General features: G+C 32.8%; 1 protein-coding gene across 1 annotated transcript; it reads left to right on the top strand.

The window, feature by feature from the left end:
* The first annotated feature begins 2,512 nt into the window (after positions 1–2,512).
* Positions 2,513–23,699, top strand: LOC134702395 (uncharacterized). The gene is made up of 2 exons (XM_063563299.1): positions 2,513–2,906; positions 18,890–23,699. Exons 1-2 carry the CDS (start codon positions 2,513–2,515, stop codon positions 19,609–19,611), a joined length of 1,116 nt encoding a protein of 371 aa, XP_063419369.1. The 3' UTR covers positions 19,612–23,699.
* The last annotated feature ends 1,049 nt before the right edge of the window (positions 23,700–24,748 follow it).

Here is a 24,748-nt window from a genome sequence, read left to right as displayed (position 1 = left end):
ATGAATTCTCTCACATTCTCCCCTTCCCTTTGTTCCATATTCAACCCATGTATTTCACATACCAAAACTTGCAAAAGCATGCCCCCCCCCCCCCTTTTCTTTTTTTCCCATTAAAGTAAAAAAACAGCTGGTTCCTAATAAAAACAAGAACATTCCCCTTCCTCCTCTGATTTTCTCTAAATACATGTAAGTTGAATGGTCAGTGCATAATGATGTGCACAAGTTCAATACATAATTTCAAGGATTTCTTCATTTTTATTTATTTTCTGGTGTTGACTTTCTCAAAAATGGTATTTATAGATTGTCTCAATAAACTTTTATCTTTAAATATGATTTAAAATTAGCTTGGTTTTCGCACAATAACTTTAGTTTAAGTAAATAGAAATCAATGAAATTTAAACACAATGTAAGGAAGGTTGGTATTGATTTTGGGAGTTTAGGTCCCAACAGTTTAGGAATTAGGGGCCAAAAAGGGACCCAAATAAGCATTTTTTTTGGTTTTCGCACCATAACTTTAGTATAAGTAAATAGAAATCTATGAAATTTAAACACAAGGTTTATGACCATAAAAGGAAGGTTGGTATTGATTTTGGGAGTTTTGGTCCCAACAGTTTAGGAATAAAGGGCCCAAAGGGTCCAGATTTAAACTTTGTTTGATTTTATCAAAAATTGAATAATTGGGGTTCTTTGATATGCCGAATCTAACTGTGTATGTAGATTCTTAATTTTTGGTCCCGTTTTCAAATTGGTCTACATTAAGGTCCAAAGGGTCCAAAATTAAACTTAGTTTGATTTTAACAAAAATTGAATCCTTGGGGTTCTTTGATATGCTGAATCTAAAAATGTACTTAGATTTTTTATTATTGGCCCAGTTTTCAAGTTGGTCCAAATCGGGGTCCAAAATTAAACTTTGTTTGATTTCATCAAAAATTGAATAATTGGGGTTCTTTGATATGCCAAATCTAACTGTGTATGTAGATTCTTAATTTTTGGTCCAGTTTTAAAATTGGTTTACATTAACGTCCAAAGGGTCCAAAATTAAACTAAGTTTGATTTTAACAAAAATTGAATTATTGGACCTCTGTGATATGCTGAATCTAAACATGTACTTAGATTTTTGATTATGGGCCCAGTTTACAAGTTGGTCCAAATCAGGATCCAAAATTATTATATTAAGTATTGTGCAATAGCAAGAAATTTTCAATTGCACAGTATTCAGCAATAGCAAGAAATCTTCAATTGCACAGTATTGTGCAATAGCAAGAAATCTTCAATTGCACAGTATTGTGCAATAGCAAATATTTTCAATTGCACAGTATTCCACAATAGCAAGAAATATCTAATGGATTTCAATTGGAGTTATCTTTCTTTGTCCAGAATAGTAGTTGAATCAACTTAAATCATTGTTTTATACAATATACAATGTGTATTCACTTTTACTACCAACTGATAGATTAAAACAATCTTTACCATTCAGTGATAACAAGCACTTTTTTTACATTTTAATATTTTATGATGTATTTAAATGAGTAGTTATTGTTGCAAACTTCATTAGAAATTTGAATTGAGATCAGTTTTGAAATAAGGGAAAGGGGGATGTGAAAAAAAAATTGGAGGGTCAATTTTTTTCATTTCAGATTTCATAAATAAAAAGAAAATTTCTTCAAACATTTTTTTGAGAGGATTAATATTCAACAGCATAGTGAATTGCTCAAAGGCAAACATTTTTTTTTAAGTTCATTAGACCACATTCATTCTGTGTCAGAAACCTATGCTGTGTCAACTATTTAATCACAATCCAAATTTAGAGCTGAATCCAGCTTGAATGTTGTGTCCATACTTGCCCCAACCGTTCAGGGTTCAACCTCTGCGGTCGTATAAAGCTGCGCCCTGCGGAGCATCTGGTTATAAATACTTTGACACCAAGACACATTGACACCTGGCAAGACCTCCAGTGTCAATATTTTAATATAACTAGTATAATTTTGGTATGCCTCTCAAGTCTTCATATAAATGAATTCTAGACATTTCGGCACCGCTATAGACAGTTCGGCACCAAGTCAACTTGGACCTGGTTAATTGGCCCCCAAAATTAACAGATTATGTTTTGCAAGTTGGGGAATCATGACTTTTAAAGAAAGGAAATTTATTATAGAAAAAACAAACTTGTTATAAATTGTAATTGATATAAGATCTTCAGTAGCCAATAAATTGTAAATTAGATTAACTGCAATACTATTTATCAAAAACAGGAGGGTTCAAAATACCATTTGTGAAAAATGATTTCCCTACCTTCATGTGCCTACCGACACCTGGCTTGGCAGGATCAGGATTGGGGGAAAAAACAATATATTAATTTACTGTAGGCCTTATTTACAGTGGATTGAAAGTCTATTTATCTGGCTGACAAGAACTTTTATATTATCTGCATGTTCTTCTTGTTATATGTTTTATGTTATATTTTACGTTAATATACATGTATTATCACAACTGTTTTATTTTTTAGGCATGGATGGCAAATTACAATCAAAGAGCCTTGCTGGTCAGAGTTCTATGCTATTCAGAAGACGCTTGTACACAATGTTTTAGGTCACAGAACAATAAAATTGAAAGTGTAAAATTTTTTACTAGAGGAAAGGACCAGTCTGAGGCATCAGAAGAAGTATACGATTGTCATGATTCCTTTGAACAAAGACCCTTGGATAATTTTTACGAGACAATAAACACTTTTTTGGAACCATTTGAGCAATCTGATCTTACATCAGAATTCTGGAAGGACATTATCAGATGTTTAGAGCTATACGACTTTAAATATGAAAAAGTTGACAAAGTAGAATTTTGGTTACCCCAAAAGAGTCCAATGTCTGATAAGGACTTGGAAGAGGCATATGCAAAGTTGTCAACAGGTAAAATATTTATACACATACATGTACTCTCTTTTCAACAAATTACGACTTACCAGAAAAAAAATATACCATATTATTTTTTGAGATTTCGTGTTCACAGTTGTATCACTCAATTTAAAAATGTTAAACAGGTGAAACAGTATGACATAAAATTGAATGTTAGTGGCTATAACTCAAAATTAAGATGTAAACATGGTTAATGGGGAATATGTCAATGAGACAACCACCTGACTAAAGAGCAGATAACAGTTGAAGGCCTGCCACCAATTGGTCTTCAATGCAGCAAGAAAATTCCACAAAAGCAGGTGGGCTTTAGGCCAGGGTTTTTGGTGGAAGAAGACTTCAAGTCTTCTGAAGGCCTATGGGGCCGACTTGAAAATCATCGCACCACCTCTGTATGCCGCATCCGTTTCTGTGTATTACAACTTCATAACAACTTCCAATTCTTGACACCGATTTTTACACATGATTAAGCATCTGAATCACTTAATTTGTAAATTAGGATTGAAAAACAATCACTATTGTAAATATGTACCCTTTTATTTATGTAAATTATTAGATTCCATCTCATCTACATGATCATTATTTGTTTACTTGTAACCGTATGTTTTTAATGTAGATATTTGTAGCAGTCGCATCGTGAATTTGGTATCGGGACTACTCGCCCTGTTTACATGTTTGTCCTTGGTCTGTTCGTTCTAAGTTCTTTCGCCTGTATAGTACGTTCGCCTTGTGTTCATTCTCTATACTCTTATCAAGGACGTTTTATTAAAAAATATTAATATTAAGGGTATCATTAAAAAAACCCTCTAAAACACGATTTGTTCCTTATTTTGTACCCAAGGTAAGGCAATCGTGTTCAGCCAATCAAATTCTGTGTTTTTCATGATCAAATTAATAAGCCAATCAAAAACGTTTTCTCTGAAGATTATTCTAACATGCTAGATTTTGAACTTGTGTTTTTTTTATCTAGTTGTAAAATCGTGAACATGGTATGTGAATTTTCATCTGCAAGGGGGTTCTTAAACAGCTTAAGGATAAAAGCATGGCTGATTGACAAAATTAAATGATGCAGTACTACCATAAAGATAGGGTTCGACACTAACGGTAGTACGGTGCCCCCCTAAAATCTAGGAGGACTACCAAAACCTGGTTAATCAGTAGTCCTGTGGACCACCTGGAAATTTGTATATGGTCTGGCTATTTCAATGCTAAAAATTGGCGTAAAAGTCCTCCCAATTATGTTTACATTTTTCAAAGACAGTGATGGCATTTGGAAGAACGTAAATTTTATATTGTTATTATGAAAGCACTTTTGAGATCCAGATTTTTGATCAGAATCTTCACAGTGTAAAAACGTAGGTGTCAGAGTTAAAAAAAAAATACTTCCCAAATTTGGATAAAAAAATTATTATCCCCCTAAAAAGAAACAGGAAGAGGTAGTTTAAAAAAAAAAGCCAACAATATTTTTTGGTGGCTTTCTTATTAAAAAAACTAGAACACACCCGCGAAATCACGGGGAAATAGAGCGTATGTAAACTGTAAAAAAAAATATGCTGTCTGGAGAATTTCAGGAGAAGTATCAAAATTCCAAGGTACTTACCCTCATGAAAATTTTTTTCTGAACTCGATGCTGAAATTTTACTGAACACATTTAGTAAACCCTTTTCTTAAAAATGCCTGAATTTGGCACGTTCCAGCAAGTTTTCAGCACATTTTCAGTAAAAATTCAGCAGTACGTTTTCAGTAAATATTCAGCAATATTCAGATATAATTCAGCATTAATTCTGAATTTTTCTGAACACCTTGCTGAATTTTACAGAATCTATTAAAAACCTTTTGCTTAAAAATGTCTGAATTTGGCACATTCCAGCACATTTTCAGCAAATTTTCAGTAACAATTCAGCAAGTCATTTTCAGTAAATATTCAGCAATATTCAGAAATAATTCAGCATTAATTCTGAATTTTTCTGAACACCTTTCTGAAATATTCAGAACCTATAAAAAAAACCTTTTGCTTAAAGATGGCTGAATTTGGCACATTCCAGCAAGTTTTCAGCAAACTTTCAGTTACAATTCAGCAAGACATTTTCAGTAAATATTCAGAAATAATTAGTATTACTTCTGAATCTTTCTGAACAACTTGCTGAAATATTCAGAACCTCTTAAACACCATTTTCTAAAAAAAAAACAGCTATAATTTAACCCATTCCAGTGGGTTTTCAGCAAATTTTCTGTTAAAGTTCATCCAAGACTCTAAAGGTAAACTTTTCAGCATTTCTTTCTAAAATGTTCAACAAACAAAACAATATTTAAGCAAATATTCAGTCAAATTTGAATTAATCTATACTCAGCCAATATTCAGTCTTCAGCTATTGTTCAGGATGGGTTCAGACCATTTTCAGCTTTAGCTTACATTTTTCAGGAAAGGTTCAGATGATTTTCAGTTATAATTCAGGAAAGTTTCCTTTGGTATTTAGACAATATGAGCTTTTTAATATTCTGTCTGAAAGACACTATTTATCCAAAACAAATAAACATTATTTAAGAAATACAATGGTATCATATGTGAAGTAGAATAATTAGTTGTGTCTTTGTCTTTTTTATTATTGCTTTTTATTTTGTGTCTTATATAGTTGCAATCAGATCAGTCAAGCCTTTTACAACTGATGATTAGTTTGTTATGTTGTGACATCAATGACCCAGCATTGTGACATAAGAAATTTATGAGAAAGTGGACACATTTTGAAGTCGGTTATACATAATACAGTATATTTTGCCCATTTTGATTTTACCCATTTTAATCTTTAACTGACCAGTAATGACCGTTTATTATATCTCTGGGTTTTTTGGTTTTTTTTTATCTATGAATTGTTTGCTCAGCATCAATCATGCCACATCTAATTATTTTTATATTTTGTATAATAAACTTATAATTGTCCCAAGTGAAAGCTTCCATGCTGCTGTTGATACTTGGGCCAAGTATTGTACACCGTTAGGTTACCACACGAAAGGAGCACTACAGTAAATCTACATGTAATCTCACGTCTTTCACTTGAAACATTTCGTATCTATAACAGTAACATTAACAATATGTGTCTTGTTCTATTTTTCCAACTAAAAAAAAGACTCTTTCCTGTACTTCAACCCTTTGAAATTTTCTTGTGTTAATAGGGAAAATCATCAATCCAATTTCAACGGCCTGATAATTATTTCAAATAATGTGAATCATGAATTATTCATGAACTTTTAATTCTATTAATTCAGAAATTGAGAATCATTTGTATATTAAATAAAAATCAGATTATAATATATGTAAACTTCTCTTTCTTTCTGTATTAATCAATATTGAAGTTTCAGAGCTTCAAACTTAGATCAGTTCAATTTCTGCTTGAATTTCAAAAAGTTTCTGTGGAAGATGCAAGACTTTCACCTGCAAGAAAATACAATCCACAAAGAATCCAATGTCTTACTTATTTTTTAATTCAATATAAATTATGATTTTTTCATAATGCCATTTTTTTAATTGATTGATTTAATAAATTTTAGAAGGGAAGCGAAAAAAAGTATAAACATTTCTTAGAGTTTTCTGTATTGAAAGGTGCAGATCCATGATTTTGTTAGAGGAAAGGGCGCCCTTTTTTTTTAATGATCAATGCATTCGAGATTTGAATTGGGACATATAGTTGCCGCACCCCCACTTTTTAAAATGTCTGGATCCGCTCCTGTTGGTGTGAATACTTGTAAAAAGTCTATGCAATTATCATATATATGAAGCTCCATTTGTGGGACCCTGGCACCCTGTATCTGCCATTGACTGATACTTTCATAAAGAAAAGCAATGTGTAATATCTAAGTTCAGGTTAGGGGCACAATATGGTTCATTTCCAAAATCCTGCTTTTTTGTATTTTTTTTCCATTATTCCTCTCACATCTGACATCCTCCCCCTCACTCATTTTCATATCCCCACAATCCGCTATATTTCACATCCCAAAATTTGCAAAAGCATGGCCCCCCCCTTTTTGTCCCTCAAATTAAAAAAAACTGCTGGTTCCCAAAATATGGTTCGTTTACCAAATCCGGTTATTTTGTAAAAAAAAATCATGAATTCTCTCACATTCTCCCCCTCCCTTTGTTCCATATTCAACCCCTGTATCTCACATACCAAAACTTGCAAAAGCATGTCCCCCCTTTTTCTTTTTTCCCCATTAAAGTAAAAAAACAGCTGGTTCCTAAAACAAGGACATTTCCCTACCTCCTCTGATTTTCTCTAAATACATGCAAGTTGAATGGTCAGTGCATAATGATGTGCACAAGTTCCAATAGTCAATACATAATTTCAAGGATTTTCTTCATTTTTATTTATTTTCTGGTGTTGACTTTCTCAAAAATGGTATTTATAGATTGTCTCAATAAACTTTTATCTTTTAATATGATTTAAAATTAGCAATAAACATTTCAGTTCAAACTGTAATATACTTATCTGATAAATATAGCCATCATTTCACAAATCGTATTTAGGGCGCCTAAATAGTTTTTTGTTGACGTAATTTTTTATGGGTTTCCGGTTCAGAAAGGTTTCACTTATTAAACTGGTATCTACTTTCTACGAACATAGTGTAGTAGCCAGCAGGGGACCAGCTTAGATCATGAAAACGTTTTAACTCCCTGTATAACTGACTGTACTATCAGTGCTTGTAAATAACACTGTATTAGTTTACCAGAACGATTGACTAATCTGATATTTTTCTAAGTTCTTTTTTATGCCGAAATACAATTAAGTAAGGCATATTTAAGAACTTGGAGAGAGATTCAGAAAACTTCTTCAACAGATAAAATTAACACTGGCAGTGCACCAGCAAAAACGGATAGGCTATCAAACAAATCGCAAATAATTTCAACGTAAGTTCCCTTTTCAAATTTTGAATTTTTATAAATACTTCGACACCAAGACACATTGACACCTCCGGTGTCAATATTTTAATATAACATATAGATCCTTGCTGGTAAAATTTTGGTATGCCTCTCAAGTCTTCATATAAATGAATTCTAGACATTCCGGCACCTTGTCAAATCGGCACCGTTATAGACAGTTCGGCACCAAGTCAAATCGGACCTGGTTAATTCGCCCCCAAAATTAACAGATTATGTTTTGCAAGTTGGGGAATCCTGACTTTTAAAGAAAGAAAAAATTTATTATAGAAACAACAAACTTGTTATAAATTGTAATTGATATTATAAGACCTTCAGTTTTTAATGTGATTACCAATCATAACATTATAAATAGAGTACTCATGACTTTAAACAGAAAGCCAGCTTATTATTGTTTATTGTAGATTTCACAGGTACCTGTGGACATGATTACATTTGGGTGCCCCTGAGTGGGAGAATCTTAAATGACCCCCCCCCCCCCCCACCTTTTTGGTACATGTAGTTAATGATTTTTTTATTTTTTTATTTGTTTATATAAACTATTTTCACTTCGAATATATTTTGATTTTACTGATTGGCTAATATCTCAAAAAGATACGACCCAAATTCTTAAACTTTCCCTTAAAAATCATATGTCACAATGCTTATGTTATATCAATTACTCTGCTCCCAGAAATTAATTGTTTATGTTGTTAACGCCAATTGACTTCAGATCAACCCATGTAATTAAAAAAACAAACTCAGTTTGGTGGTCTTTGGTGTACATGTATTCTGCTCTGGTCTGATATAAAAGTTTGAAAAATATTTTTTATGCCCCACCAACGATAGTCGAGGACGGTGGCATTATGTTTTCTGGTCTGTGGGTCTGTTCGTCTGACTGTTTGTCCGTCCATTCATCTGTCCGTCTGTCTGTCCCGCTTCAGGTTAAAGTTTTTGTTCAACAGGTAGTTTTTTATGAAGACTTGAAGTCCAAGCAACTTGAAACTTAGTATACATGTTCCTAATGATATGATCTATCTAATTCTAATGCCAAATTAGAGTTTTACCTCAATTTCAAGGTCCACTAAATATATTATACACCTATTGACTGGGTGTGAGGGTAATAGCAAGTTTGTTGTCCCTGAGGTACTAACTATTGCTCGAGGCAAAGCCGAGAGCAATAGTTGGTATGCGAAGGGACAACAAACTTGCTATTACCCGCACAACCAGTCATTAGGTGTTTTATTATACTGAACAACACAGCCATTAAGTGTTTTTATATACCAAATAACTAATTTTCTAAAAGTGTATATACCTTATCTGAAAGAAAGAAAAAATGTGACATAACTTTACATGCACATGATGAACTTTACTTTTTTTATAATTCGTTTTGTATTTATAAATATTTCATTAATTTCAATCAAGACTACAAATACTTGTGTTAAACTTTCCGTGCTTATTATAAATCCTAGTTAAAGTACACCAAACGCAAATTCACTTTTAATATACGGAGAGCGAACCCATATTATGAATAAGGTACTATATTTTAGATCTTTTAAAAAATTTCCATGAAGATTTTCTTTCTCTTTTATAATTGCTTCTTGTAAGTGAAATTACAATCAAAACAAACAGATTCCACCGTTTACAATATAAGAGTGAGTTTGACGTTGCAAAGCATACGTAACCAAGCAGAGTAGTCAATGACATCATTATCGTCCAATGAAAAATAAGCATGGAAAAGTACGGGAAAGATGATTATGAAACTATTAACCGGGGCAATAGTCTTTGAAACTATTAACTGGCAAATTGTCTTTAGAATGAAATAGCACAACTATTTCATTTATTTTATATAGGAAAAAAACTCTTGAAGTATAATAAAATATGATAGTGTGAGTGGGGCATCTGTGTACTGTGGACACATTCTTGTTTGTATTATTTTCAGAAGATTTTCAGTATTCTGTCTGAACAGTTCAGCATCTGGCAAATCTGTTCATATAAGCTCTTAGAGCTGTTCTGAACAGTTCAGCTTTCTATCATTTCAGAAAGGTTTTTTTATAGCTGTTTTGAACAATTCAACACTGTCTGAATAGTTCAACACATTTTCAGATGTCTCTCTGAAAAATTAAGCAAGTATTTATTCTGTTCAGAATGATTTCAGTATTGTTTCTGAACATTTCAGGATCTTGAAAATCTGTTCAGAAAGTTTTCAGGGCTGTTCTGAAAAATTCAGCACTGTTCAAAGATATCAAAAAATTTTCAGCATAGTTTCAGATGTTTGTCTGAGGAGTTCAGCAATAACTGAACAGTTCAGATTATTTTCAGCTTCAGTTCAGCAATGTCTGAATTTTTCAGCACAGTCTGAACTTTTCAGAAAATGTTACAGCACTTTTTCAGCAAATCTGAACATTCCAGTAAGTTTTCAGTATTTGTTCAGAATTTGGAAAAAGTGCTTCAGCACGTTTTCAGATCCCAAAATTTGGTTCAGCATGCATTCAGCTAGGGTCCAGAACCTATTCAGCAAAACTCAGCAAAAATTCAGACATTCTTTTTCATGAGGGTAGGGACTTGGCACATTTTTTTGCCCTCCTCCTATATTCCAAATACCGATTGTTATACCTTCTGTTTTTCTGTACTCTATGGACATGCATAGATCTATATACTTTAATTGCTCAATACAGAGAATTTCAGGAGAGGTATCAAAAGTCAAAGGTACTTAATATATATATATATATACATCAGTGAACGCCATGAATAGTAAAGAGTCCCCCCCCCCCCCCATAGTAAATTATAACAAATACAGTAATTCATAGTAAATGTATGTAAGTATATAGAAATATATCCGCAGTGACCACCGTTGATAGTAAACCATAACAAATTGTTGATTATATGGGGAAGCATGAAAGTAACGCCCCCCCCCCCTTTAGGTCAGTCAGCGCCCCCTCCCTTATGAACAGTTCTGGATCCGCCACTGTAAACTAATTGATAGTAAATAGCAAATATTATTCATTTTCGTTTTCCTCCCAAAATAACCCAAACTGAAACACGTTAAGTAAGGATGATACATGCTAGTACTCAAAATGATAGCAGAAAGCAAATTCATATACTTTATTTCTTAGTCTTTGTATGTTCGAAGTACAGAAAAACACAAACCGTAAGTCTAATCTGACTTAAAGTTTTGTCCAATGACGGGAAAATATCCGGACGCATTCTTTTTCGTTTTTTATCCCAAATAACCCAAACTTAATGATCATAAGAATGGATGACAAATGCGACTATACATGTTACCTATAGGACACAGAGGCATGATGATTAATTTATTGTGAAAGGAGGAGAAGCGACACCAAAAATGAGGTCTTCTCGTTTAATAGTATAGAAACCATACATTGTATATGCATGTCATTCAAAATGGTATTAAAGGCATTTTGTTTTAGCAACATATCCACTGAATTGCTTTCAACAGTGATGATGAAGTTGACCTCTAGTTCACAAACAAAGACATTGTATCACTACAAGAAAAATTTTATAAACTGTTTGAAGAATTAATGAAAACTTTGACTTATTTTTATCCTTTTTTTCTAAATAATCCTGGAATAAAAGGTCAAGTAACTCCACCTAAACAAGGCCTTAGAAATTGTCTCAGATTGCAGATTTTGCATTTCATTTTTCAAAATTTTCAGACGGTAAAAGTTCAGGAGTAATAAAATTTATTCACTGAATGTCAACTTTAATTTATCTGAAAAAAAAAAAATATTTTCAAAACTCAAATGAACATTTGTGTGCTTTTGAGGTGCTCAGATGGCAGGAAATTGCATCTTATTTCGAAAAACTTTCTTGGGGGGCATGCCCCAAAACCCCCCTAGCTAGTTCGGGCCGCGTTGCGGCCCTCACTGGTGATAGAGGTGGACTACCAAGACTACCCAAAAAAATTTCTTGGTAGTCCTCTGGACTACATCACCTCTAATGTTAGTGTCAAACCCTGAGATAATAAATAGTATTTTTTTTCACTACTTTATTAACATATACCATGTATACTGGTTATAACATGTTATTTTTGTTTTCAATTAAATCATTTAAAGCACTAAAAAAAACATTGAACTTTCAAAAGTTGACAGGCATGTAACAAGTCTTACAATTTTTATGCCCCATTTATGGGCATTATGTTTTCTGGTCAGTCAGTCTCTCCTGCTCCAGGTTAAAGTTTATGGTCGAGGTAGTTTTTTAATGAAGTTGAAATCCAATCAACTTGAAACTTCTTCTTCTTCTGAATACGGGAGTAGACTCCTAGGTAGGAGTGCAAAACTTCCCCAGAAACTTAGTACACATGTGTTTCTTATGATATAATCTTTCTAATTTTACTGCCGAATACAATATTTTACCTAATTTTCACAGTCCACTGAACATAGAAATATGATTGTATTTTTATCTCTAAATTCTGTATATATTTGTATGTATTCTGCTTTTTAGCTCACCTGGCCCACAGGGCCAAGTGAGCTTTTCCCATCACTTTGAGTCCGGCAATGTCGTCTTCCGTCGTCGTTAACTTTTACAAAAATCTTCTCCTCTGAAACTACTTGGCCAAATTTGGCCACAATCATCATTGGGGTATCTAGTTTAAAAAATATGTCGTGTGACCCTGTCAACCAACCAAGATGGCTGCCATGGCTAAAATAGAACATAGGGGTAAAATGCAGTTTTTGGCTTATAACTCAAAAACCAAAGCTTTTAGAGCAAATCTGACATGGGGTAAAATTGTTTATCAGGTCAGGATCTCTCTGCCCTGAAATTTTCAGATGAATCAGACAACCGGTTTTTGGGTTGCTGTCCCTGAATTGGTAATTTTAAGGAAATTTTGCTGTTTTTGGTTATTATCTTGAATATTATTACAGATAGAGATTGACTGTAAACAGCAATAATGTTCAAAAAAGTAAGATTTACAAATAAGTCAACATGACCAAAATGGTCAGTTGACCCCTTTAGGAGTAATTGCCCTTTATAGTCAATTTTTAACCATTTTTCGTAAATCTTAGTTATCTATTACAAAAATCTTCTCCCTTGAAACTACTGGGCCAAATTAATCCAAACTTGGCCACAATCATCTTTGGGGTATTTAGTTTAAAAAATGTGTGGTGTGACCCGGCCAACCAACCAAGATGGCTGCCATGGCTAAAAATAGAGCATAGGGGTGAAATGTAGATTTTGACTTATATCTCTGAAACCAAAGCATTTAGAGCAAATCTGACATGGAGTAAATTGTTTATCAAGTGAAAATCTATCTGCCTTGAAACTTTCAAATGAAACGGACAATGGGTTGTTGGGTTGCTGCCCCGAAAAAAGTAATTTGAAGGAAATTTTGCAGATTTTGGTTATTATCTTGAATCTTATTATAGAAAGAAATAAAATGTAATCAGCAATAATGTTCAGCAAAGTAAGATCTACAAACAGGGTTTCCCCTGGGTCAATTAATTAATTTTTTTCGCCACCTCTTTCGCCAAAACAATAAATTTTTCGCCACTTTATTATTTTTTTCGCCAAGCAACATATATTTTTCGTATATGATCAAAACATGTCCATTAATTTTGTTAGATTCCAGGAATTATATCTTCTTTATTATAAACTACCAGTATAGTTCGTGGGGAAAGTTTCCTTAAAAGAAAAAATACTGATGTGCCCTTTTGTACTAAGAAGTGTTTTTTACAACAAAACAAAAGCTTTTATCACATGAAATTGATTCCTCATTTCATGTGTAGTCATTACATTGAAGGGTTACTCTCCTTCGAGGGGTTGTTCCCAAATTAACCTTTTGTATATATTTCTTCATAACAACAGTTTTCTTCTCTTGATCATCGGTAAATGAAAAAGTTGAGACGTACAACTATGCTTGAAACACGTGTGTCACTCAAACGACTTTAAAGTAGTCTCCCTAATCAATTACCTACATGTATATTTAAGTCAAAGGATAATTAAAGTTTTAAATCAGAGATTTTTCTTGCTTTTGAACATTTTTCGTCACAACAACAGCTTTCTTTTCTAAACTATCTTTAAAAGGAGAGGAGACGTCAAAAGTTTGCTTCAAACATGTGCGTCGCAAAGTGGTAAATAAATTCTGTATGTGACATTTAGCGGAAGCCATTTAACTATATCATTTTGTCAAACAATTCAATCAACACCTTTATTAATTAGTCCTTTGTTGTCGATAGTTATAAAATGCAATCAGCTGATTATTGATTTTCTGTCCAAATCTTAATGAGGTCAAGGTGAATTCCGAGTATTGTCTGATCGGGTAAAGTCCGAGAAACTTGAAAAAAGTAAATAAACAAGATTGAGGAAAATAAATCGTTATGTATATTTCTTTCGCCAAATTAATTCGCAAATGACGAATTTTTGTCGCCACAATTATTATTTTTTCGCAAATTGCAAAAATGGCGACCGCCAGTGGAAACCCTGTCTACAAATAAGTTAATATGACTAAAATGGTCAGTTGACCCCTTAAGGAGTTATTGCCCTTTATAGACATTTTTGACCAATTTTTTGTAAATTTTTGTAATCTTTTACAAAAATCTTCTCCTGAAACTGCTGGGCCAAATTAAACCAAATTTGGCCACAATCATTATTGGGGTATATTGTTAAAAAAATGTGTGGCATGACCCCGCCAACCAACCAAGATGGCTGCCATGGCTAAAAATAGAACATAGGGGTGAAATGTAGATTTTGACTTATATCTCTGAAACCAAAGCATTTAGAGCAAATCTGACATGGAGTAAATTGTTTATCAAGTGAAAATCTATCTGCCATGAAACTTTCAAATGAAACGGACAATGGGTTGTTGGGTTGCTGCCCCGAAAAAAGTAATTTGAAGGAAATTTTGCAGATTTTGGTTATTATCTTGAATATTATTATAGATAAAGATAAACTGTAAACAGCAATAATGTTCAGCAAAATAAGATCTACAAATAAGTCAACAAGACCAAAATTGTCAATTGACCCCTTAAGGGGGTTCGCGGGTCTAAATCATTTATATAGGATTTCTCTATATTTTTCTATACATGAACTTTATCTTATAGTTAACAGAAAAATAAAATAAAAAAGTGGGGTCACCGTTCATTTGCACTCACAATCTGCCTTCAAAAGAAGCATACATTTTTGTAAAGGTGGTTTTTTTCTGTTGAAGTAATAGGAGAAATAAAGGTAATATTGAAAAAAAAGAAAGAAATTTATTACAGAAATCGCTCAAATTTTACAATAATTTAGTTTAAGTGCAGCTTATATGGAAATTATATTAAAAAATATAGGTCACCGATGAGTTAAAAAAGATATTTCAATTTTAAAGCCAAAAAATGGCATTTTTCCACCAAAGGGAGATAATTTGGAACTTTTTCAATGATGTATATATTTTAAAAGTCATCTGGGGCCAACACGAATTGTTTGTTTTGAATGATTTTTGTACCATATGATAAGTAACAACTACAAAAGGTAACAAATAAAATTTGAAATGAAAAACAAATATTTATTTTTTTTCTGAAATTTTTATACCCTCGAGCCTCCTTAAGGAGTTATTGCTCTTTATAGTCAATTGAGAGGATTAATATTCAACAGCAGAGTGAATTGCTCAAAGGCAAAACAAATATTTTAAGTCTCATTAGACCACATTCATTCTGTGTCAGAAACCTATGCTGTGTCAACTATTTAATCACAATCCAAATTTAGAGCTGAATCCAGCTTGAATGTTGTGTCCATACTTGCCCCAACGGTTCAGGGTTCAACATCTGCAGTCGTATAAAGCTGCACCCTGCGGAGCATCTGGTTTTAATTATCATGTATTAGTTTGTGATTAGGCCATTTCAAGGGGAACCATGATTGGAGATTGTTTAGCCATGTAACTCAGTCATGTTTCATTGACTTAGAGAATATTTGCGTAACTTGTGTAAGATGTTAAAGTATTGCTATTTTAATTTCAACATAAATTTGCATTATGAAAATTACAAAAAGGCGAGACATATCTCTGTGATAACAGTTTTTTTAACCAAATGTGAAATAAGTTCCGGAACAAAAATCACAACTCCATGAGTTTTGTTCCAATATTTAAATTTAAAAAAAAGTGAAATAAGTTCCTGTGATATTAGTTTTGAACGAAGGTATTTTATAGAAATCAATGTTCTGCTCGAACCTATTTCACAGAAAATAAGTACCTTTAACATATTGCACAGCGAAATATTTTCTTGTTACACTTAAGAAATCTAATGCAAGCTGAATGCTGTACTTGTACTTGCATTGGGTACATTTGCAATTGAAGTCATGACTGTAGGATGAAGATAAGAAATAAAAGCGATGATAATGTATCATAATTTGTATCTATTCTTTATCATTTATGTGGTATTCAACCTCCTGGTTTCCTGTTGATCTGTCATGGGTGTTCTATAAATCATACATGTACTTGTAGCTATGGTCATTCCACAGTTTTAAAAGAGTTGGTCTTTTGTTTCTTTGTCTTTTAATATAAATGATCAATCACTTTGTCCTTTTCAAATGAGTACAACTGTTCATCTTTAACTAAATACTTTTTTTTCCAGAATGACTTTTTTTTATTATTTTATAATTTTTATTCTACTCTTTCCTGGTTCATACATTTGTGTCATTTTTAGTATTATTTATTGAGTATGTTATTAAACCTTTGCTTTACTCCACATGATCCAAATTTGATGTTTACACTTTTTAATTGTTACATTATCAATATAATACATGGTTTTTATGGCCCACAACAAAGTGTCCCATTTTCCGAAATTCAATAATTCCGTCATTCTGCAACAAACCATTATACAGAGTTTTTTTCTAAACTCTTTCAGATATTGGGCTGATTTTTGGTATGTGAGTTAACCATGATGAGTTACAGAACAAGTTTAAGTTTTGTTCCGCTCCACTAATTTTTGCCGAAATTACGGGCTTTGGACTTTGAGAAATTGTTGAAAATCACAGTTATAATGACTTTTTTCTAAACGCCTGCAGATATTGGGCTGATTTTTGGTATGTAACTTTACCACAATGAGTTACAGATTGAATTAAAGTTTCGTTCCGCTCTGCTAATTTTTACTGAAATTACGAGGTTTGGACTGATAAATTATTGAAAATCACAGGTTAGGCCAAATAAAAAAGTATGTGTGGTTCCAGTTACATCTGAAAAAAAGTTAGGGTAGGTAGGTAGGGATTTTTTTTTATTTTATGGTTTTTTTTTACATTGGGTCTATGGGAGAAACATTCTGACTTTAACAGTGCTTAATGAAAAATTACAATAAAATCTTTAGGGTAGGCTATTTTTAAGCCGAAAAAGTAGGGACGGTAGGGTTACTGGAACCACACATATATTTTTATTTGGCCTTATACAGATTTTTATGCCCCACCTACGATAGTAGAGGGGCATTATGTTTTCTGGTCTGCCTCCGTTCGTCTGTCCGTCCGCCCGCTTCAGGTTAAAGTTTTTGGTCAAGGTAGTTTTTGAAGAAGTTGAAGTCCAATCAACTTGAAACTTAGTACACTTGTTCCCCATGATATGATCTGTCTAATTTTAATGCCAAAATATAGTTTTGACCCCAAATTCATGGTCCACTGAACATAGAAAATGATAGTGCAAAGTTCAGGTTAAAGTTTTTGGTCAAGGTAGTTTTTGATGAAGTTAAAGTTACATCAACTTGAAACTTAGTACACATGTTCCCTATGATATGATCTTTCTAATTTTAATTCCAAATTAAAGTTTTGACCCCAATTTCACGGTCCACTGAACATAGAAAATGATAGTGCGAGTGGGGCATTCGTGTACTATGGACACATTCTTGTTTGTTCTATACGCCTCCAGATTTTGAGCTGATTTTTGATAGGTGAGACTACCATCATGTTTGTGTCCACATGTGTTATTGAAATTGAAGATTTTTCAACTTTTTGGGACAGGGCCAAATATATCTTGTTTTATAATGACTTTAAACTCACCGATGACAAGTGCTCAGTATATAAGATAACTTGTTTAAACAGTGCAACATATTTCACAGACAAGGAATTTATATCACCAGGTGAGAAACAAATCTCACAAATCTAGAACTTATTTCACCAGGTAAGGAACAAATCTCACAAACATGAAACTATATCACAATAGGTAAGGAACAAATTTCACCAATCTAGAACTTATTTCACCAGGTAAAGTGTGGAACTTATTTTATAGAGATGGAACAAATCACATAGAAATTGACTGTTGAAAAAAGTTCTCCCAGAACATATTTTCTGTGAAATTACTTCCACTGGAACTTTTTTCACAGGAAAAATTTTTGGCTCCTACAGGCGCTGATCCAGGAAGGGGGGGTTCCAGGAGTTGGAACCCCCCTTTTTTTGCACGATCAATGCATTTGAAAGGGGGACATGTAGTTGGAATCCCCCTTTGTCCGGAGTTAGGAACCCCTTTTAAAATGGCTGGATCCGCCCCCTGCAGATGTAGTATGTGCATTTTATTTATTTGAAGAAGAAAAAACTAATATACTCACATCTATACATAATATATATATATATATATCTATAAAGTAAATTTGTAAGATACTCATACAAGTGTATTTTATTTACTTGTTTAAGTAAAGAATTTTATTGGCTAAAGTTATGTAAATTTTTACCAATATTGACAGGCGTGATGATTGGATTATTAAAATATAAACCAAAATAAAGAGGCTATCCCATAATCAACAAATCTTTTTCCAGAAAGGGGGATGGGCAACATCCCCCTAAATTCGCCTCTGATGACTGCCAGGGACACATCATCTTATCTAATCTTGCTGATGGATAAATCTTTAAAAATCATCTTTTGTATCTGCCACTAATTTTTATGGATAATCTATAATGTTGATTAGAAATTCGAATTGGCTGCTTTTGACAATGATTGATGTAAACATGTATAAATTTAACACAGGTAATTCACTGATAAGTCTCATAATTGAATCAGAAAAATTCTATGATCAATTGAATACAATGGAAGATTTTAAATATCAACAATATTTCTGCCAGGTATTTTTTTTTACATGTTTTTCTATTTATATAATTTCAGAACAGAGGCACTATGTATCATCATTTAAGACAGCGTTACAAACAGATATGAAAAATGGACGGGCTAAAAATTGGATTGAGGTATTGATGAAAATACTCCTGACATGTCTTGGGAGTAATGATATGTGTGGCTCTGCCACAAACATACATGACAGTATTAACACTGCATTGGAGACTGTTTTTGGCGATTTTGATACCCCGATCACCCAGATGGAGTATAATGCACCTTACTCTAGCACTCCATCAAGTACCTCTTCATCTTTGTTAAGCCTGTCTTCATTAAATCTGGAGTCATCAGTCGCTGAATCTTCTACAGGATATTTAGCAGATCACAGAGTTTCAAGGCACACAATAGTTCCAGATTACTGTGTCGTGCTGCCTGATTTTCCTGGTATCTTTCCAATAGTTTTTGAACTGAAACCTGCACACCGGGAGTCTCATGCAATTGTCCAAAATATACAACAAATGTTGTCCAAGCTTTTCTTTCAGGATGTTGTGTTTGGCATTGTTGTTTCACCCAGATTATTTCAACTATCGGTAATTATTAAACAGGGAAAAGATCTTCATTTTGCAAGTACAAACAATATTTACATTTACAAAAGTAAGAATCAGGCTAAAATACTTGATTTGGGAGAGTTAAATAAAATGTGTACTTTTATTTACCGAGTCTTAAAGTGGGCAAAGACAACAAAATGCAGACTAGAAAAAAATCTTCAGACATAGGGACAACTGTCCATTGTAATGGTTTTTGTTGAGCCCAGCCTTTTGTCGCTGAAACCCTGACATAGGGAAAGTGATCTGGCGGTGTTAACTAACTTCTTGAAAAGTGTATATTTATACCCCACGCAACGAAGTTGCGGAGGGTATAATGTTTTTGACCCGTCCGTCCGTCCGTCAGTCCGTCAGTCCTGTTTCTTGTCATCGCAACTCCTCTCAAACCACACAACAGAATTTCACGAAACCTTTTCAGATAATAAGGACATACTATGTAGTTGTGCATATCGACGGGAAATTGCGATTCAATTTTTTTTCTAGGAGTTACGCCCCTTTGAACTTATTTACTTTAATATACTACTGCAAAAGTTTGTCATCGCAACTCCTCTCAAACCACACAACAGAATTTCACGAAACCTTTTCAGATAATAAGGACATACTATGTAGTTGTGCATATCGACGGGAAAATGCGATTCAATTTTTTTTCTAGGAGTTACGCCCCTTTGAACTTATTTACTTTAATGTACTTCTGCAACAGTTTGTCATCGCAACTCCTCTCAAACCACACAACAGAATTTCACGAAACCTTTTCAGATAATAAGGACATACTATGTAGTTGTGCATATCGACGGGAAATTGCGATTCAATTTTTTTTCTAGGAGTTACGCCCCTTTGAACTTATTTACTTTAATGTACTACTGCAACAGTTTGTCATCGCAACTCCTCTCAAACCACACAACAGAATTTCACGAAACCTTTTCAGAAAATAAGGACTTACTATGTAGTTGTGCATATCGACGGGAAATTGCGATTCAATTATTTTTCTAGGAGTTACGCCCCTTTGAACTTATTTACTTTAATGTACTACTGCAACAGTTTGTCATCGCAACTCCTCTCAAACCACACAACAGAATTTCACGAAACCTTTTCAGATAATAGGGACATACTATGTAGTTGTGCATATCGACGGGAAATTGCGATTCAATTTTTTTCTAGGAGTTACGCCCCTTTGAACTTATTTGCTTCAATGTACTTCTGCAACAGTTTGTCATCGCAACTCCTCTGAAAACACACAACAGAATTTCATGAAATTTTGTAGATAATAAGGACATACTATGTAGATGTGTATATTGACAGGAAATTATTATTCAGTATTTTTTCTTATACAATTTTTTTTTCTTATACTTATTTAATTTCTCCAATGACATTGTGGGGACGTGGGGTATGTGAGTGTGCTCACTAAGGTTCTTTAATTTATAAGGTGGAAGAGCCAGATGTTGCATACTTTGTATTGTACTTAGTCTGTCACATGTCCATTGTCCTTGACCTCATTTTCGTGGCTTGGGGACTACTTGACAAAAAGGACAAGATTTTTTGTAATGTTAATTTCTCTCTTATTATGAGTAATATAATAACTATATTTGGTATGTTTGTACCTTGCAAGGTCCTCATGTCCTTAAGACAGTTTTTATACGACCGCAAAAATTTGAATTTTTTGGTCGTATATTGCTATCACGTTGGTGTCGTCGTCGTCCGAATACTTTTAGTTTTCGCACTCTAACTTTAGTAAAAGTGAATAGAATCAATGAAATTTTAACACAAGGTTTATGACCACAAAAGGAAGGTTGGGATTGATTTTGGGAGTTTTGGTCCCAACATTTTAGGAATTAAGGGCCAAAAAGGGCCCAAATAAGCATTTTCTTGGTTTTCGCACCATAACTTTAGTTTAAGTGAATAGAAATCTATGAAATTTTGACACAAGATTTATGATCACAAAAGGAAGGTTGGGATTGATTTTGGGAGTTTTGGTTCCAACAGTTTAGGAATTAAGGGCCAATAAAGGGCCCAAATAAGCATTATTCTTGGTTTTCGCACAATAACTTTAGTATAAGTAAATAGAAATCAATGAAATTTAAACACAAGGTTTATGACCACAAAAGGAAGGTTGGGATTGATTTTTGGAGTTGAGGTCACAACAGTTTATGAATTAGGGGCCAAAAAGGGGCCCAAATAAGCATTGTTTTTGGTTTTTGCACCATAACTTTAGTATAAGTAAATAGAAATCTATGAAATTTAAACACAAGGTTTATGACCATAAAAGGAAGGTTGGGTTTGATTTTGGGAGTTTTGGTCCTAACAGTTTAGGAATAAGGGGCCCAAAGGGTCCAAAATTGAACTTTGTGTGATTTCATAAAAAATTTAATAATTGGGGTTCTTTGATATGCTGAATCTAACTATGTATGTAGATTCTTAATTTTTGGTCCCGTTTTCAAATTGGTCTACATTAAGGTCCAAAGGGTCCAAAATTAAACTTAGTTTGATTTTACCAAAAATTAAATCCTTGGGGTTCTTTGATACGCTGAATCTAACAATGTGCTTAGATTTTTTATTATTGGCCTAGTTTTCAAGTTGGTCAAAATGGGGGTCCAAAATTAAACTTTGTTTGATTTCATTAAAAATTGAATGAATGGGTTCTTTGATATGCCAAATCTAACTGTGTATGTAGATTCTTAATTTTTGGTCCAGTTTTCAAATTGGTCTACATTAAGGTCCAAAGGGTCCAAAATTAAACTAAGTTTGATTTAAAAAAAAAAAAATTCTTGGGCTTATTTGATATGCTTTATCTAAATATGTACTTTGATTTTTGATTATGGGCCCAGTTTTCAAGTTGGTCCAAATCAGGATTCCATATCAAGTCTTGTGCAATAGCAAGAAATTTTCAATTGCACAGTATTGCACAATAGCAAGAAATATCTAATTGCACAATATTGTGCAATAGCAATTAATTTTCAATTGGAGTTATCTTTCTTTGTATAGAATAGTAGTTGATAATATATGTTGGAAATTTGCCAGACATGACTATGATGTCATTTTCTATTTTTATTTGCCAATAACTTTATGTAAATAACTTCATTGGAAATTTGCCAATATAAAATGTTGCTGATGAAGCTTTTTTTCCTTATCTTATCTAAAATGTTTTTAGATAATGTATGTTGGACATTTGCCAGACATGACTACGATGTCATTTTCTATTTTTATTTGCCAATAACTTTATGTAAATAACTTCATTGGAAATTTGCCAATATAAAATGTTGCTGATGAAGATTGCACAGTATTGCACAATAGCAAGAAATATCTAATTGCACAATATTGTGCAATAGCAATTAATTTTCAATTGGAGTTATCTTTCTTTGTATAGAATAGTAGTTGATAATATATGTTGGAAATTTGCCAGACATGACTATGATGTCATTTTCTATTTTTATTTGCCAATAACTTTATGTAAATAACTTCATTGGAAATTTGCCAATATAAAATGTTGCTGATGAAGCTTTTTTTCCTTATCTTATCTAAAATGTTTTTAGATAATGTATGTTGGACATTTGCCAGACATGACTACGATGTCATTTTCTATTTTTATTTGCCAATAACTTTATGTAAATAACTTCATTGGAAATTTGCCAATATAAAATGTTGCTGATGAAGTTTTTTTTATTGTTTTATACAATAAACAATGTATATTCACTTTTACTACCAACCAATCTTTACCATTCAGTGATAACAAGCACTTTATTTTACATTTTAATATTTTATGATGTATTAAAAAGAGTAGTTATTGTTGCAAACTCCATTAGAAATTTAAATTGATATCAGTTTTGGAAAAAGGGAAACGGGGATGTGAAAAAAAAGGGGGGGGGGGTTAAATTTTTCTCATTTCAGATTTCATAAATAAAAAGAAAATTTCTTCAAACATTTTTTTGAGAGGATTAATATTCAATAGCATAGTGAATTGCTCAAAGGCAAAAAAAAACTTTTAAGTTCATTAGACCACGTTCATTCTGTGTCAGAAACCTATGCTGTGTCAACTATTTAATTTTAGATTTAAAAAGTTTGAAGAAGAAATCTTTAATTGATTTGTAAAATCTTGACATTTGTTTTGTGTAAAAAAAAACCATGTAATGTCAAAAATTTGATCACAATCCAAATTCAGAGCTGTATCACGCTTGAATGTTTTGTCCATACTTGCCCCAGTTGTTCAGGGTTCGACCTCTGCGGTCGTATAAAGCTGCGCCCTGCGGAGCACCTGGTTAAAATTTTAATAACTTTCATAAACTATCCTTGATTTGTACCAAACTTGGACAGACGCTTGTGTATGATCATAAGATAGTATCAAGAAGAAAATTTTGTAAAAATAAATTTCCACTTTTCCGTATTTTACTTATAAATGGACTTAGTTTTTCTGCGAGGAAACATTACATTCACTCTGTGCTTAAAGTTTTTAAAATTTTAATAACTTTCATAAACTATCCTTGATTTGTACCAAACTTGGACAGACGCTTGTTTATGATCATAAGATAGTATCAAGAAGAAAATTTTGTAAAAATAAAGTTCCACTTTTCTGTATTTTACTTATAAATGGACTTAGTTTTTCTGCGAGGAACATTACATTCACTCTGTGGTTTAAGTTTTTAAAATTTTTATAATGTTCTTAAACTATCCTGGATTTCTACCAAACTTACACAAAAGCTTGTTTCTGATCATAAGATATTATTCCGAAGTAAATTTTGTGAAGAAAAAAAATCACTTTTTCCGTATTTTACTTATAAATGGACTTTTCTTCCAGTTAACATTACATACAGTCTGCAGTTAAAGTTTATAAAACATTTATTAGATTCATAAACTATCCTGGATTTTTTTTACCAAACTTGGAAGCTTCTTTCAATCAAAAGACAGTATCGAGAGGGAATTTTTTATTGATGTTTTTCCTCATTTTTGTTGAGTCTGCGATTAACAGCAAAAGTAGGCGAGACACTGGGTTCCGTGGAACCCTTACAAATTTTTCTATTACTACAAATGTATATGCAATAGTTCAACTATATTTGGTGTATAAGGAAAAATATAATGATGTGCATGTCAGACTCCCAGGTTTTATTTGACTTTGACCTTATTTTCATGGTTTGTTGCTCAGTTAAGTTTATATACGACTAGAAAATAATTTTGAGGTCATAAAATGGTATGATGTCGTCATCTGAGTTGTTTAAAGACACATTGGTTTCCATTCACTTAGGACTTAAGTTATTGTTAATGGATCTCTATGAAATTTTTTAAGAAGGTTCAATATCACAAAAGGAAAGTTGACATTGAC

The sequence above is a fragment of the Mytilus trossulus genome, unplaced genomic scaffold, assembly GCF_036588685.1.
Source record: "Mytilus trossulus isolate FHL-02 unplaced genomic scaffold, PNRI_Mtr1.1.1.hap1 h1tg000453l__unscaffolded, whole genome shotgun sequence".
In the NCBI taxonomy this organism is placed as follows: Eukaryota; Metazoa; Mollusca; class Bivalvia; order Mytilida; family Mytilidae; genus Mytilus; species Mytilus trossulus.
This window is presented reverse-complemented; position numbering and strand designations above follow the sequence as displayed.